Source organism: Podarcis bocagei (assembly GCF_964188305.1).
Source record: "Podarcis bocagei genome assembly, chromosome: 6".
Lineage (NCBI taxonomy): Eukaryota > Metazoa > Chordata > Lepidosauria > Squamata > Lacertidae > Podarcis > Podarcis bocagei.
The window spans coordinates 82906762-82923526 of NC_138130.1; the positions used below are offsets into that span (position 1 = coordinate 82906762).

The 16765-nt window shown below is 46.2% G+C and overlaps 1 protein-coding gene across 9 annotated transcripts in view; it reads left to right on the plus strand.

The window, feature by feature from the left end:
* ATP8A2 (ATPase phospholipid transporting 8A2) overlaps positions 1-16765 on the plus strand; it is a 341618-nt gene that overhangs the window by 300645 nt on the left and 24208 nt on the right. For all 9 annotated transcript variants that reach the window (XM_081197884.1, XM_081197885.1, XM_081197886.1 and 6 more), the window contains one exon: positions 14240-14328. In XM_081197884.1, the coding sequence (XP_081054010.1) occupies positions 14240-14328 (89 nt within the window). The remainder of the gene's footprint in view (positions 1-14239; positions 14329-16765) is intronic.

Here is a 16765-nt window from a genome sequence, read left to right on the forward strand (position 1 = left end):
TAGTCCAAACCCTGGCAATGCAGGAATCTCAAGTAAAGCATCTGTGACAGATGGTGATCCAACCTCTGCTTAAATACTTCCAACAATGGAGAGTCCACAACCTCCCAAGGGAATAATTCCACTGTCAAACAGCTCTTGTTATTTAGTAGGAATCTACTTTCTTGTAGCTTGAATCAATTGGTTCAGGTCCTACCCTCCAGAGCAGGAGAAAACAAGCTTGCTCCATCCTCCATGTGACAGCCCTTTAGATATTTGAAGATGGCTATCATATCCTTTTGAATTATGGTCCTTTTGAATTATGAATGCTTTTGAATTATGGTGCTGGAGGAGACTCTTGAGAGTCCCATGGACTGCAAGAAGATCAAACCTCTCCATTCTTAAGGAAATCAGCCCTGAGTGCTCACAGGAAGGACAGATCCTGAAGCTGAGGCTCCAATACTTTGGCCACCTCATGAGAAGACAAGACTCCCTGGAAAAGACCCTGATGTTGGGAAAGATGGAGGGCACAAGGAGAAGGGGACGACAGAGGTTGAGATGGTTGGACAGTGTTCTTGAAGCTACCAGCATGAGTTTGACCAAACTGCGGAAGCAGTGGAAGACAGAAGTGCCTGGCGTGCTCTGGTCCATGGGGTCATGAAGAGTCGGACACCACTAAACGACTAAACAACAACAATAATCATATCCTCTCTCAGCCTCTTCTTTACCCAGCTAAACATAACCATCTACCTCAACCATTCCTCATAAGGGTTTTCAGACCCTGGATCGTATTAGTTGCCTTCTTCAACACACGTTCCAGAATCAAAACATTCATTAAACAAAAGCTTTCATAGCTAGAAGCAAAGGCCAACGATAAGAGCTTTTTGTCAGTCCCTGGTCCAGTAACGCATGAGAAGCAAAATAGTTTCAGAAGATATACAAGCGCACCTTCAGTTCTCAGCCCCACTAATCAATATTCCTGGGTCTAGAAACATATCACAGTGCTATGCAAGCGCCAACAACCAGGTGATCCCTTTGGCCCAGCCATCCTTTTACCTGCCCACACTTTGAGGACAGTATCCCTTTAATTGGGCTGTGCCTAAGTGCATCACATGAGAATGATTCAGAAGAGCTATGGCTTCCTATAAGAGAGACTCCTCATCTTCTAAATAGTTAATAAAGTTTATCTTTCATTTATGGACCACCTGGTGGGGCAGGCTTTGCCAAAATCATCTCTCAGGCCAAATGCGGACGTCTGGTGGGCCTAATCGGGGTTCCTCACTCCTGTGCTAGCATATCATAGGCAGATTCTATAGAAGATCATTGAATTGGTTTTACTTTCCTTGCACGTTGCTCTAGAATGAGATTTTAATAAGCCCTTTCAGGAGTGGAAGACACTTTAAATTCGCAAAAGGTCATCTTTGGATCCAAATTTATCGGTTTCCCCATATATTTTTCATGGTGTCCAGCCCTCCTTCCCTATATCGCTGACTCTCTTAATAACGGGGTCTTCATTGCAGTTCTCTGTTAAGAAAATCTTACGGCGCATCATGCTCTTTGCAAACACTACGCACAAGCAAAAGGGTACATTCTATGACTCCTTTAGGATTCTGTGTGTCTACTTGTTATAAGCCATGACAAAAACAGCCCAGTTGCACATTTTCTCCCATAAGCGGAGAAAAATAAAGTTGGGGTTTTGTTCTATGCTTCAAATTCAGTTCAGCTTTTTCAAATGGAAACGATACTCCACACCTGTGCAAGAAGAGGGTATGTGGGACAACCAAAAGGGCTGGAAAGGGAAATAAAATGAATCCCTCTTGAATTTTGTCTCCTATAGGGCTTTCTTTATAATTGCCAAACTCCAAAGAATAAAAAAGTAAAGACAATCTTGAGATACTGCTTTATGTCTCTCATGGGCGGGTTTAATAGCTGGCTAGTTCTTTCCTGTGCATTAATATTTAAAAACAGATGTCTGGACAATGTGGTCACTCTTTCCCTCAAACTTGGTTACAAAAATGAGACTAAAAGCCTTTGAGGAACTTGTTAGGAAATGAGATGTTTTTCTTTTAGATTTAGCAATGTTCTTTTTAGGCCTTCTTGTCTTCTTCTTAGCTTGCTTGTGGATGACCTGGTCCTGTGACGCTACTTCAGCTTTTCCCTTCAGTGATCTTGTAAAATCCATATTTGGTTAAGAACTGACAAAGTGTTAACTGATGCGTATTCTGTGGTTTCTATTTTGCAATGTAGAAAAGAAAAGAAAAGGCTGTTTTACAAGCATTTTCAGTAATGTGCCCTTTCAAGATACTTGACACCCCTTAAAAATCCCTGGTTTGCAAGGGTTGTTGCACTACAACCACTTTTTCCATGATAAAATATGCATTTCTAGCTCTCCAGGTGGCAAGGGAAAAGCGCAGGTTAGATTTGTGAGTCCAATAAAACAAAGGCTATAAATATATATATATGGGACACAGCTACCTTCTTCGACATCTTTATTGTTGAGAGGGATCAAACAGAAAATAGAAAGTATAGTTCTCCCTGGAACAAAAACATTCAAAGATTCAGTGGAACAAAAACATTCAAAGATTCAGTGGGATAAAATATGGGGAAGAGCCATAAACTCAGCGGTAGAGCTGCTGGACTAGCTGCAACCCTCTCTGTGTGGAGATAGCTTGGCTTCACTTGTCTAGGTACTGATCACCTCCAGGTTAGACTACTGCAATGCATTGCACATGGGTCTGCCTTTGAGCAGCAGCTGCTTTCACAGAGTGGTCTAGACCAGGGGTCAGCAAAGTTTTTGTGGCTTGGGCCGGTTCACGGTCCCGCAGACGCTGCAGTGTGTGCGCATGCATGCGCAAACGCTATTTCCGGTGCTCCTTCCGGCGCGGAGGAGGCATGCGCAGCTTCCCATTGGCTGCAGGAGCTTCCTGCAGCCAATGGGAAGCCAGCCAGCTTTGCGGAAGGCGGTCCCCGCTTTGCTCAGTACCGGTTTAGCGCGCCGCACGGGAGCCGACCGAGCAGGTGGCAGGGGTCCATGGGCCAGTTAAACGACCCCCCATGGGCTGCTTGTGGCCCATGGGCCTTAGGTTGCCAACCCCTGTTCCAGAGAATGTACATTGTATTTTGGGCTGCAGACATCTGCCACAAAAATTATGCACTGTTAAAATTGATTCCAAGGTTGGAAGTTGTTTGCTTCTTGCTCCACTGGGTCCCAAAGTATTCATAAATGTTCAAGCAAACAACATATCTTACCTTTTGTAGCTCTGGAAGATTTACCACCGCTCTGCCATGCTGGCAATTGCGTGCAGGATTTAGCATCAAAGAACTGATGATAAATGTGTTGAAATAGCACCTGTCTAGCAGTTGTCCTGCTGCGACAGCTTTGTTGCTAAATGCAGTTGAATTTCAAAGTGTGACCACCAGCAAAACATCCAAATAGATCTGTCATACCATAAGACATATCAGTCACAGGGACCAAGGGATGCGTTTAACATCTATTCTGGCTTATCCAGCCTATGCCATACAGCACTGGTCGCCAAGCTTTTGGCAACAGTGGACACATTTCAGCATTAAGATTGGCACTTGCTGATCTTAATACAGAATTTATATTCCTTTAACATCTGCCAAATCAAACTCAATGCCAAAGGTCACCTCTCTTCCAACATCCCTAATGCGAAAGGTGTAAAACATGGGTGTATCCTTTTCTTTTTAATTTATTTTTATCAGATCTTCCAGATCACATGCCCCCAAAATCAATCAAAACCTGGTTCCACTGTTACTGTATGTGGATGATGCGGCCTTATTAACACTGACGAGGATAGGCCTGAAATGTCTTTTACGCTCCCTGGTTTCCTATTGTGAAATCAATAAACTCTCAATAAATTATGAGAAGACAAAAATTCTGGTCTTCTCTAATTCCCAGAAATTAGAGAAATGGAAAATTGCGGTTCGAGGACCCGATCTCCGCATAGTGGAATGAAAACACAAGGACACGTGATATAAGGTTAATGGGCAAGAAAAGACCACGACTTTATTGATTACAGCAAGTGAAAAGGTATTGGCTTGGATTACATCAGCTGACTCCACCCCCTCAGAGAGGGGTGAGTCTAAAACAGGGGGGTTTATTCACCAGTAGGTTGAGCCTGTTGATGCTAATCCAACTATAAGCTCTCCCCTGATGTCACCGAGGGTCGTGCCATGGCCTCCCGCCACGCAGGCATCGGACAGAATACACGACCGCCGGATTCCTTTAATGGAATACCCAAAAATTGAAGGCGTAGGCGATGGCCACACCTAGCCCTTCGACACACCACAACACATTATTCCAATGCCTAACTGCCACCCGAGCCCAAGAGGCTCGCCGCCAATACCCTCACAGCTGTAACCAATCCCTGATGCTGCTGCTGATGCTATTTAACCAAATGGGTCCCTTGGTCTGAAAGATGAACCCCATCATTCCGGTACAAGGCCTGGTTGCCAATCCGGATATGGTCATGAGAAATGACTCGGCCATTCATAAAGCACACCCAGCGGGCTATTGCACGATTTAAGAGTTTCCTGGATTTTTCAATGGCCATACAGTTCTGCGCACCGCGCCAAACAATTCTCTTCAGGAAGGAGGACCGGAACACCATTGTTCCAGGACACAAGGCAGCAATCTCATCAAGATCTCTTTTTATGTTCCACGACAAGTCCGCACTTCTCCTGTTAACAAGGTCATTTTCCCCCAATTGAAGGATAAGGATGTCAGGAGGGCCAAACGCGGCAACTCTCTCAGCAACAGCATAAGCTCCTTCCAACGCATGCCTCGCCTCGAAAACCAGGAAACTCGCACTCCAGGTGGCAACCCAAGATTAGGGGTGAGGCCGCAGCAAGCAGACCGCATGCGGGCCCAATGGACTATACTGTGGCCGCAGATCCAAACAGTTTTTCTGAGAACGGCTGAGAATGAAGGAAAGAAAGAGACGGGTAAGTAGCGGTAAATGCAGAAGAGCGCATTCTAGCAAATGTAACCTTTATAAGCATCGGATTTTCACCGGCCCATTTCTTTAATCTTATCCGCCGGCAGTCCCAAGTGCGCAGCTGTTGTGGCGGCGCCAATCCTGAACGAGTGTGCTGCATAATCCTGGGAAGATAAACCACAGGCATCAATAGCTTTGCGGAGTACCCTTGTGAATTGGTGTCTTGACAAAGGTGACCCATCCTCGTGAACCAGGAGTGGGCCAGGACCGGGCGGTCTGAGGTAAAGGTACCTACTAGTGTCCTTGACCGGGCATGGGCCCTGCTGCGCTGAAGCTGTAAGTTTAACAAGGGAACCCCCTACCAGCCTGATCAGTTTTGGATTGACGTATCCGCACCGTCAAGCTAGCTTCGGACAGCTGCACATCCTCCATGAGGAGGGCGCGCGTTGAGCCACTTGCATTAACCTCGGCTACCACTTCACCAACCCTAAATGCACCCAAAAAAGGTGATAGCATAAGCGGCGGAAAAGAGGCGGGCCTCGAACTTGGTCCAGCAGATTGATCTAAGCTTTGTGCGTATCTGAGAGAGCAGCCTGTAAGAAATTGGCTTACGGCCCTCGGCTCTAGGGGGTTGTAGCCTGCTCCAATCCTCTATGGCTCTGCAGATCAGGAAGTCACTGCACGGGTTGGAGGAAAACTTAGCTTTAGCGAAGAAGCTGATGGCGGCTACGTGTATCTTTAAAGTTTTGGGGGCCCGTCCCAAATCGTCAAGATGGGAAAGGTATTGCAGAACGTCATCCGTGGTGGGTGGCACGCTAGGCGAAAGCCCCAATATCCCTGACCTGCAGCCCATGAAATCACACCACGCTTTTTTGTAAGATCTGAGGGTGGAGGGTGCAACAGACGCCAATACTCCCTTAATCACTTTGCATCTCCAAGGTTCCCCAGGTGCTCCAGAAAGGGTTCGGGCAACAGTTGAGCTCCAGGTGCTAGCAACCGGAAGCGAGGCATCGGAGGATGAACGACCGTAGCAGGGACGACACCCTCTCAGAACGAGATGACTGCCTAACCAGTATGTTCACCACCGCCTGGTTATCAGTTCTGAAACACACCCGGCAATTCCGGAACTCCTCCGTCCAGATATTCACGGCCACTACTATGGGAAAAAACTCAAGAAAAGTGAGATCCCGTGTGATAGCCTCGCCCCACTACCCCGCTGGCCATTGTTGAGAGCACCACCGACCCCTGAAGTACAAGCCAAAACCCAGGGACCCTGCTGCATCTGATTGAATCTGGAAATCTGAGGACAAGTTAAGGACCTCCTGCCATAATGATACTCCATTGTAGCGGTTCAGAAATGTAATCCAGATTTCTAGGTCAGCCTTGACTGACTTTGGAAGTCTGAATTGTTGGTAAAAGGTTTGAAAAGCAGAGAAAACACTGACTAGGCCTGTGGTTTGCAGGGCACAGGAGGCTACCCTGACCCATCTTGAACACAGGACCCACTTGTATTGGGGAGTTCTTGGGGAGGAACAGAAGATTGTGCCTGATGGGTTCTCTTGGAAGCCATTATATCGCCCGCACATTAACCCTTGTACGCTAAACTTCAATTGTGCAAATTGGTCAAGCAGGCCAGGCACTGTTTAGAACCGCCAGCCTGTGTCTTTCCCTTTTAACTTAAGCCTTTATTACAAGAGGGCACTTTAGCCCAGCCGGCCTAGTTCAGTATTGATTAAACCGACCACACTTGGAAAGAAATCAGATTCAAACCACTAATCCCTAATGGCAAATGAAACTGGGATCAATTGTTTATTATTTATGTATTTTAAAAGGGTCCTCTAGTCCAGCCCCCTGCAAGGCAGGAATCTTTTGCCCAATATGGGGCTCGAACCCACAACCGTGAGATTAAGAGCCTCATGCTCTACTAACTGAGTTAACCCAGCTGCTTCGAATCTATAACAACTCAATAATGAACAGAGTTGTATTACCTTTCCCCCCCCAAAAGGGACGTGAAAGATACTAAAACAAACACCGGCCTTTAACAATTTAATTTATTTTATTATATTTATTTATTTATTATTTGTTTGTTTATTTATTCATTCATTTTTATGGTGTGCAGTCAACTGCGTTCGGTTCAATAAACTTGCCCCTAATGACTACGCCCAACTTCGGAAATAAATTGTAGAAAACAAGCTAATTAAAATGACCGTGCCAAGATCAATTAATGAATGTATTAGATTAGGTTTGGTTAGTGATTGCTTTGAATTGCAATGAAATAATGTACCAAGCAACACTTGTGCTGTGCTCAGCTGTACCCAGACCAGTGTAACTTCAATGCAATAAAGCCAAAATGTGCAGCAAAGCCATGAAGACTCACGAAGACAAAGTTACTAGTTCAAATATACAATCCCCCCCCCCACTGGTCACGAGGTTACTATAAAGGGGCACGTCGCCTTTTAATAATATACCCGAAAACTTAAATAAGCTGTATGAGCAGTCAGTTGGCTACCATGAAATGATAGATGTATGAGCAGCCACTCGGTTTCCTTTAAGCAACAACGCTGAAGCACTATATAAATCTTGCCGCAACGTAACAAACCGAGAAGCGGATGCTGCGAAATGTGACTGGGACCTAGTCCAGACTGGCTCTGCCCTGGTGCTTGCACCCGCCCTTGTCGGTTGAGAGTCACCAGAGAGTGCCGCTGAGGTGCCGGGAAGGTCATCCCGCTGGGCAGGAGGAGGGCTCTCTGGAACAACCTGAGACTAGTCTCCACTCTCTGCGATTGTATCAGGAATGGCATCAGGGGATGGGGGTGGGCTGGGGTTTCGATCGGGAAAACGTTGCTCATAATCATCTATAAATGACCTAAATGCCTTGAGAAAATGGGAAATGGGCTTTGGTTATTATTCCTTCCACGTTGCCCCCGTGATGGATTTCCCGTCGCATTTCGAGTCGCATTACGTGCTGTTTCTGATGCGCGCTTTCTTTAGGGCGCCATGAGCTGTGTTGTGCACTAATAAAGCATAGTTGTTATTTATTGAGTTGGGTTGTTATTTAATATTTATTTATTTATTTATTTATTTATTTTACTTTCTATTTCTATTTATTTATTATTTATTTATTATTCATTAATATTTATTATTATTATTATTATTATTATTATTATTATTTATTACTTTTGTTGTTGTTATTTGTTCTATTATTTATTTATTTTATTATTACTATCGTTGTTAAAATGATCAATATTATTATCAGCAATCAATTAATCACTTGATTGTAATGTTAATATGTAATTACTGTATAGCCAATAGCGTTCACAGCAAGGTAGATGAATTCAATATTAAACAATTGTTATTAGTTCCTCAAGTAACCCCCAATGAAATTGTATCTATGACTTGGTTTTAATATTACTGTTATCAATTGAGAAATTAGAGAAATGGAAAATAAGAGGACAAGAAATCCAGCAAGTAAAGATGCATAGATATCTCAGAATTTTATTCCAGAGCAACTCAGGTTGGTCAAAACATCGTACAAGCGCTATAAAACAGGCAAAGTGTACCTCCTCAGAAGTAGTTCACTTTTACTTTCAGAAAGGTAACCAATTTATACCAGCTGCTATTCAAATTTTTCAAGCTAAATTGTTGTCTCAGCTACTTTTTGGGATCCCAATATGGATACAAACATATACAGTGGTACCTCGCAAGACGAATGCCTCGCAAGACAAAAAACTCGCTAGACGAAAGGTTTTTCCGTTTTCGAGTTGCCTCGCAAGACGAATTTCCCTATGGGCTTGCTTCACAAGACGAAAACGTCTTGCAAGTTTGTTTCCTTTTTCTTAACACTGTTAATACAGTTGCGACTTGACTTCGAGGAGCAACTCATAGAACGCAGTGTACATAGTAGCCTTTTTTGAGGTTTTTAAAGACTTTGGTGATTTTTGAAGCTTTTCCAGAACTTCTTTTGCAGCCATTTGGTAAGTTAAGTTTTTAAAACTTTTTTGGGGGGTTTTGGATTTTGGGTTGGGGTGTTTGGAATTCAAGGACTTGGTGTTGGGGAGGGGTTTGCAAGAATCTGGAAGCTTGTGTGTTTTTTTCTGCATTTTTATGATTTTCTGTGACCATTGGGCCACTCTGCTGTTTTTTTAAAAAAATACTGGATTTGAATTTCTGTGTGCTGGGTGGCTGGGGGAACAGTTGGGGAGGGGTTTGCAAGAATCTGGAAGCTTGTGTGTTTTTTTCTGCATTTTTATGATTTTCTGTGACCATTGGGCCACTCTGCTCTTTTTTTAAAAAAATTCTGGATTTGAATTTCTGTGTGCTGGGTGGCTGGGGGAACAGTTGGGGAGGGGTTTGCAAGAATCTGGAAGCTTGTGTGTTTTTTTCTGGCATGGAGAGGCTGCCAGTTCTGATGTTTCTGCGGCTGAAGACTTTGCAGCGGAGTTCCTGGAGGTTGTGAAGACGGAGGGCTACGTTCCACAGCAGGTCTTCAACTGCGACGAGACCGGGCTGTTTTGGAAGAGGATGCCCAAAAGGACTTTCATCACACAGGAGGAGGCCAAGTTGCCTGGCCACAAGCCCATGAAGGACCGTCTGACCCTGCTCTTCTGTGCCAACGCAAGCGGCGACCTGAAGATCAAGCCCTTGCTGGTGTACCACTCGGAGAACCCACGGGCCTTCAAGAGACACAAGATCGACAAGGAGCGGCTGAGTGTCATGTGGCGATCCAACAGCAAGGCTTGGGTCACACGTGTGCTGTTTGTGGACTGGGTCAATCTTGCTTTTGGCCTTGCTGTCAAGCAGTACCTGCTGGACAACGACCTGCCGCTGAAGGCTTTGCTTCTGATGGACAATGCTCCTGCCCATCCTAAAGGCCTTGAGGTGGACTTGTTGGAGGAGTTCAGCTTCATCAACATCATGTTCCTGCCGCCTAACACCACGCCACTGCTCCAGCCGATGGATCAGCAGGTCATCGCCAATTTCAAAAAACTCTACACCAAGGAGCTTTTCAGGCGATGCTTCGAGGTGACTGACTGCACCACCATCACCCTGCGGGAATTCTGGAAGGACCGCTTCGACATCGTCACCTGCTTGAAGATGATCACCACGGCCTGTAACGGGATCAGCCAGAGAAATTTGAATTGCGCTTGGCGCAGCCTGTGGTCGGACTGTGTGGCACCAAGTGACTCTGATGCACCAGAGTCAACAGTGGTGCAGGACATTGTTGCCTTGGGGAGGACCATGGGCCTGGAGGTCACGGAGGAGGACGTCTGCGAGCTGGTGGAGGAGCACGACGACGAGCTGACCACCGTGGAGCTGGTCGAACTGCAGGCAGAGGCTGCGCAGGAGCAGGCCTCACTGGAAGAGGAGGAAGCAACTGAGGAACGGCTGTCCTCTGAAAAACTGAGGGACATTTGCCTGAAGTGGAAGGAGGTGCAGACTTTTGCAGAGCAGCACCACCCTGAGAAGCACGTGGCACATGACGTTGGGAACATTTTTGATACGAGGGTCATGTCGCCTTTCAGGGAGGTGCTGAAAAGGCGGATGAAGCAGCAGACTATGGACAGGTTCTTGAGCAAGAAGCAAAGAGTGGAAGAGGAGCCTTCTTCGAGTGGTCCCCCAGAGTCTTAGAAAATGTACTGTACACTTTGTTGATTTTTAAATGTTTTTCTGTCATGTTTATAAAGTTAATTTATTTTCCCTTCAATTTTTGAACTGCTCTTTACAGTATGTGTGACTTTAAAAAGCAGTTAATAAACTGTTGTTGTACCAAATTTGGCTTTGTTTGGACTTTTTTTGACCATAGGAATGCATTAATTGATTTTCAATGCATTCCTATGGGATTTCGTGATTCGCAAGACGAAAAATTCGCTAGACGACAAAACTTGCGGAACGAATTAATTTCGTCTTGCGGGGCACCACTGTAATAGTCATTTAGATAGGATACACTCAAGTTTCTTGACGTATCCTGGGGCTCCCATATTCAATCAAGTATGAGACGATGTGTGCAGAACTAGGTATACACACGATGGAATACTGGGTGTGAGCTAGCACTATAAAATGCTGGTTGCGTTGCCATTTCCATTGCCAACCTTTGCGTCTGCTTTCTGAGTTACTTAAGGACTCTTATAAATCCAGATTGTTCCAACTCTTACATAGCAAAATCAGATCTATTGGTATTGACTTGGAACTTTTGTATAAATCAAGTGAGCAATATATTTATCATAATATTCAAATCAGATTAATGGAACTGAAAAACAAAACATTGAGTCAGCTGTAAATAAAATTTGCTCCAAGTTTTATGGTTTAAATACAACAGATAACAGGGTCACTTATATTTCAAAATTAATAATTGCAGTCCAATGCAGGGCCTTTATATTAGACCAACTGAACGTTTTCCCCTCAGCTTTTGTCAAGGGCAGATATTTAAACATCCCCAGAAATGATAGACATTGTGGGTATTTTTTGAAGTGCCAGACACAGTAGAACATATTCTTTTCTACTGTCCATTGTACAACCAGCTACCCAAACGTGTGCTATCCCCTTTTTTTGGGTAGTCTAACATCATGGCACAATGAAAATATCAGATTCTATCTGTCTGACATTAACCCAGAAGTAGCTACAAGGGTGGCTGAGTTTTTATCAATAGTATCTCTTAGGGTGATGAATGGCACTACAGTGGTGCCTCGCAAGACGAAATTAATTCGTTCCGCAAGTCTCTTCGTCTTGCGAGTTATTCGTCTTGCGATGCACGGTTTCCCATAGGAATGCATTGAAAATCAATTAATGCGTTCCTAGGGAAACCGCCTTCAGACCAGATCCGGGGACAGTCTGTCCCCGGACCTCTTCTGAAGGCTGGGGGGGGGATAAGGGCTTTTCTTCCCAACCCCAGCATTTAAAAAAAAAACCCGGGACAGCGGAGGACTTCTCCGCTGTCCGGGCAATCTTAAAATGCTGGCGGGCGGCATTTTAAAATCGCCCCGGGACAGCGGAGGACTTCTCCGCTGTCCGGGGCGATTTAAAAGCCCCTGGGAAGGCAGGCAGGGGGGACAAAGACTTTTGCCCCCCGCCAGCCTTCAGAAGGTGTTCCCGCCCCCCGCCCCGCTTCGGAGCACCGTTCCGAAGCGGGGAAGTGGGGGAAGGTGTTCCCACCCCCCCGCCCTGCTTCGGAGCACCCTTCCGAAGCCGGGCGGTGGGGGAAGGTGTTCCCACCCCCCCCGCCCCGCTTCGGAGCACCGTTCCGAAGCGGGGCGGTGGGGGAAGGTGTTCCCACCCCCCCGCCCCGCTTCGGAGCACCGTTCCGAAGCCGGGCGGTGGGGGAAGGTGTTCCCACCCCCCCCGCCCCGCTTCGGAGCACCGTTCCGAAGCGGGGCGGTGGGGGAAGGTGTTCCCACCCCCCGCCCCGCTTCGGAGCACCGTTCCGAAGGCGGGCGGTGGGGGAAGGTGTTCCCACCCCCCCGCCCCGCTTCGGAGCACCGTTCCGAAGCCGGGCGGTGGGGGAAGGTGTTCCCACCCCCCCCCCGCCCCGCTTCGGAGCACCGTTCCGAAGCCGGGCGGCGGGGGAAGGTGTTCCCACCCGCCCCGCCCCGCTTCGGAGCACCGTTCCGAAGCCGGGCGGTGGGGGAAGGTGTTCCCACCCCCCCGCCCCGCTTCGGAGCACCGGGAGAAGCGATCTCCCCGCAGCCCCTTGCTTCAAAAGAGGTCCGGGGGCAGCGGGAAGCGCTTGCTGCTGCCCCCGGACCTCTTTTGAAGCAAGGGGCGGTGGGGAGAAGCGATCTTCTCCCCGCAGCCCCAGGTCCGGGGACAGCGGGAAGCACTTCCCGCTGCCCCCGGACCTCTTTTGAAGCAAGGGGCGGTGGGGAGAAGCGATCTCCCCGCAGCCCCTTGCTTCAAAAGGGGTCCGGGGGCAGCGGGAAGTGCTTGCCGCTGCCCCCGGACCTCTTTTGAAGCAAGGGGCGGTGGGGAGAAGCGATCTCCCCGCAGCCCCTTGCTTCAAAAGAGGTCCGGGGGCAGCGGGAAGCGCTTCCCGCTGTCCCTGGACCTGGGGCTGCGGGGAGAAGATCGCTTCTCCCCGCCGCCCCTTGCTTCAAAAGAGAAGACCCGCTGTCCCCGGGGCAAGCTTCGTTTTGCGAAGCAAGCCCATAGGGAAATTCGTCTTGCGAGGCAACTCGAAAACGAAAAAACCTTTCGTTTTGCGAGTTTTTCATCTCGCGAGGCGTTCGTCTTGCGGGGTACCACAGCATTTAGCAGGAAGAAACTCCAATGAAAATCCTCATTATTACATATTTTTACATAGCTGTTCATTTGTATATGTTTTAAAATTTTATATTTGGATTTTTTATGATGGCCTACATTTGTAATGCCTAATAAAGGTTTGGCAAAGTACGTAAAAAAGATTTTGAGAGAGTGTATGCGGGAGAGGAACTGATGATAATATGCGATGGACCTCTGAAGAGCTATACCTTGGTGGTGGTGTTTGCTTTGCATGCAGAAGGAGCCAAGTTCAATTGACTTGGAGAGCCACTGCCAGTCATTGTAAACCAGGAATAGCCAATGTGATGTTCTCCAGATGTTGGACTATAACTCCCAATGGCCCCAGCCAATATTGCTAGTGGTTAGGGTTGATGGGATTTGTAGTCCAACAATGTCTGGAGGGCATCACTTTGGCGATCCCTGCTGTAGGCCGTGCTGAGATAGATGAACCGATGGTCAGACTTAGTATAAGGACCACTCCTCTGTTTCTGAAGTAGCATTAAGCAACCTAGCATTTCCTCCTGAAGCATGCATTTCCTTCTGAAGCATTAAAAGGGAGGGGGGTCACCAGATGTTGTTCAATTCCAACTCCCATCAACCCCCAACCATCATGGCCAATGGCTATGGATGGTTGGAGTTGGAGTTCCACCAACATATGGAGGACCACCACTGAGTTGCAACCTAAGAGTGGCATCAATCACACAATGTCATTGAATGTCAAGAAATATTTGCCACAGTTATTATGGGGAAATAATAAAGGAGGCAGGTTGTGTTGTGCTGTGAGAACTTGTAATGTTTGCCTTGTAATGACCATAAGCTTCTCTGAAGGCCCACTGAGTTGGAAGGTAGGGCTTGCGAATGAATAACCAACAACAGTAATTGGGTGGCAATTCTTGGAATGAAATAAAATCAGTAGATCAACATGCAATACATTGCCTTTCAGTTGCTTTTATTATATTCCTTTTTCACGTAATGTTATTAACTTACCCTTTCATTTCAGCACATTGTGTAACGTGATTATGATTAACACTGCTTTTATTTCTCCCTCCTTACAGGCAGGAATGGTGCTGAGGTGTGGATACTTCTGGCTCGGTTTATTTCTGGTGCCCACAGCGTGCCTTGTTAAAGATGTGGCGTGGAGAGCGTAAGTTGGGGGAATGCCTCATTAACTGCACCTCTTGTCGAAAAGAATGTTGAAATTCAAATAAGAATGAGATTCTCTCTTTTAATCTTAACAGCCACTAATCTTAATCTCGGTGAAAAATTGCTGCACATCTGTTGAAGTGGTGGTTGCAGCAGCCATACAGGTTGCTAGCCAGCTTCACCAACACAAACAATAAAAATGTTCCAGTAATGACAATAGTCATAAAGGCGGATGTTGCAACAAGACTGAAGACCAGTTTATATCCTGATTAGAAATAGTCATATCTACTTGCTACGCTTGTTGTGACAAAGGGCTGCACAGAGGAATATGTTTGTGTGGGTGTTAAAAGCTTATATATGTAGCAATTTATTTTCTTAGGGTCCATCCACTCCTTGTCTTAAAGTGCATTTTGAACCACATATGGTTCACCATGCACATTAAGCCAAGGGGTGGATAGGACCTTACATAGCACAGAAGTTCACCTTCACATCTTATTAAAAACACTGCTATTAAGATGACTGTGAATGTCACACTCCCATCTAGGACGGTGCCTAATGATAATGAATGTTTACAGCTTGAACAACAAAAATATTAACATGAAATCCTGAATGGAGGAAAAACCTTGTTTACTTTTAGCTTTCTCCCTCCCTCCCCCCCCCCCCACTAGAGCATTTGTATCTTTTCCTCTCTTTCTCTTTGCTACTGTTTTATCTGAACTAGACAGCATGTCTTTAAGCCCCATGGCTTTTCCCTGCTTCTATTTGAAGGGATATGTCAAGATGCTCCTTGATAGACTGAGCAACAGACATCCCAGCTGTTGCAACGGAATAAGGGGGCTGGGCATAAAAAGGGTTGCACATGTAGCTTCCGTGCCATGAAATCAAAATATTATAACCCATAATGCTGTCATCTCGTGGCAAGATACATATTTAGTAATCTTATGAACTGATCCTTCTGTCTGGGTTCCTTGCCAACACCCCCAGCAAGACCATTTTTTGGCATTTTCCGGTGAAGACAGAATTGTCTTTACATTTAAGCCTCCAGCTATCCTTCGCTCTGCTTGTTGGAGGTAGGCCTTCATAAAAAAGAAAGAAAACACAGCCAGGATGGAACAGGCCGTTTCCTCCACTGGGCCGTTTTTCTGTGGACATGTGTTGACTGGAGTAAGGAGCTAAAGGTTTCTAATTTAGTGGGTTGACAACATTGGACTTACGAGGAAGGAAGGAAAAGACCTGTCGGAGCAAAAGCTGTGCTTTACAGATTACTAGCAAAATGGCTGCTGTTCTGATAGGCATGATGTACCTGGAGGGAGAGGGCTTTTATTTTGCAACGCCCACTGGTGGTGTGTCCCTGTCAATGGCAGTCAGGCCAGTCAGGTAGGTTTTGCTGCCACTAAAACAACAGTGTTTTATCTTCCCGCCTCACTCAGAAGTGAAAGGCAGTATTTAATGTATATGGAAGAAAATTAAGGAGTGCACTTCAGGCCACTGTTAGGGTAACCAGTTTTTTGCCCCTCATGGCTCCCAGTCACCCCACCCAGTTACAATAAGCCTGGGTCTATCTGTATAGTTTCATTGAGGGTTTTGTTTCTTGGCTGGGCTAGACTCACAGCGTTCTTCAGCCTTAGGTCCCCAGATGTTGCTGGACTACAACTCCCATCATGCCCAGCCAGCATAGGCAATAGTCAAGGATGATGGGGGCTGTAGTCCAACTACATCTGGGGTCCCAGGGTTGAAGAACCCTGTGCAAGAGGATAATGGAATGTCACCATGTCAGTATTTTGGCTATTTCTAATATCTATACTGGTGGATGTTCTGCTACATATGAAAACACCAGTCGTCATGATGGGCAGGGTATGTCTCTATGAAAGGAAAGTGTATGTATTGCATGGGCTTCGGAGGCTGGAGCTGCAATGTATTTGTTCTAAACATAGGGACATGTCACAACCTTCTTGGGGCTGGTGCCAATACCATTCATCTCTGGGCCGCCACCAGGACTCCAGTAGGATTCCACTGCTTATGCCTTCTATGACCACCTTTTTAAAAAAAAAAACAAAAAAAACAGCATCCACACTGGGTCCAGGCGACTGCCATATTTATTTTTGAGAATGCCACAGGAGAAGATGAGTTGACTTCTAAGGCAACGTGTGCTTATTTAAAAAACAAAAAATAAACATACCATGGCTACCATCACAAAACTTGGGTGATGATGTCATTGCCTGGGAATGCTCCAGTCCTGAGCCTCTTAGCTGGAAAGAGTTTGGCTCATTAGGCTAAAAGAAGTTTGCTGCTCTGATCAATGGATTTAATTTTAAGTTGACTGGAGTGCTGATAGTGAGAGACGGCTATATAACTTGATAGAGGGGCAGGATTCAGCTGTTACCTTTTAATTGGTCATAACAAGTGCCTCTTTTTGTATTCCATTTACATACATCAGT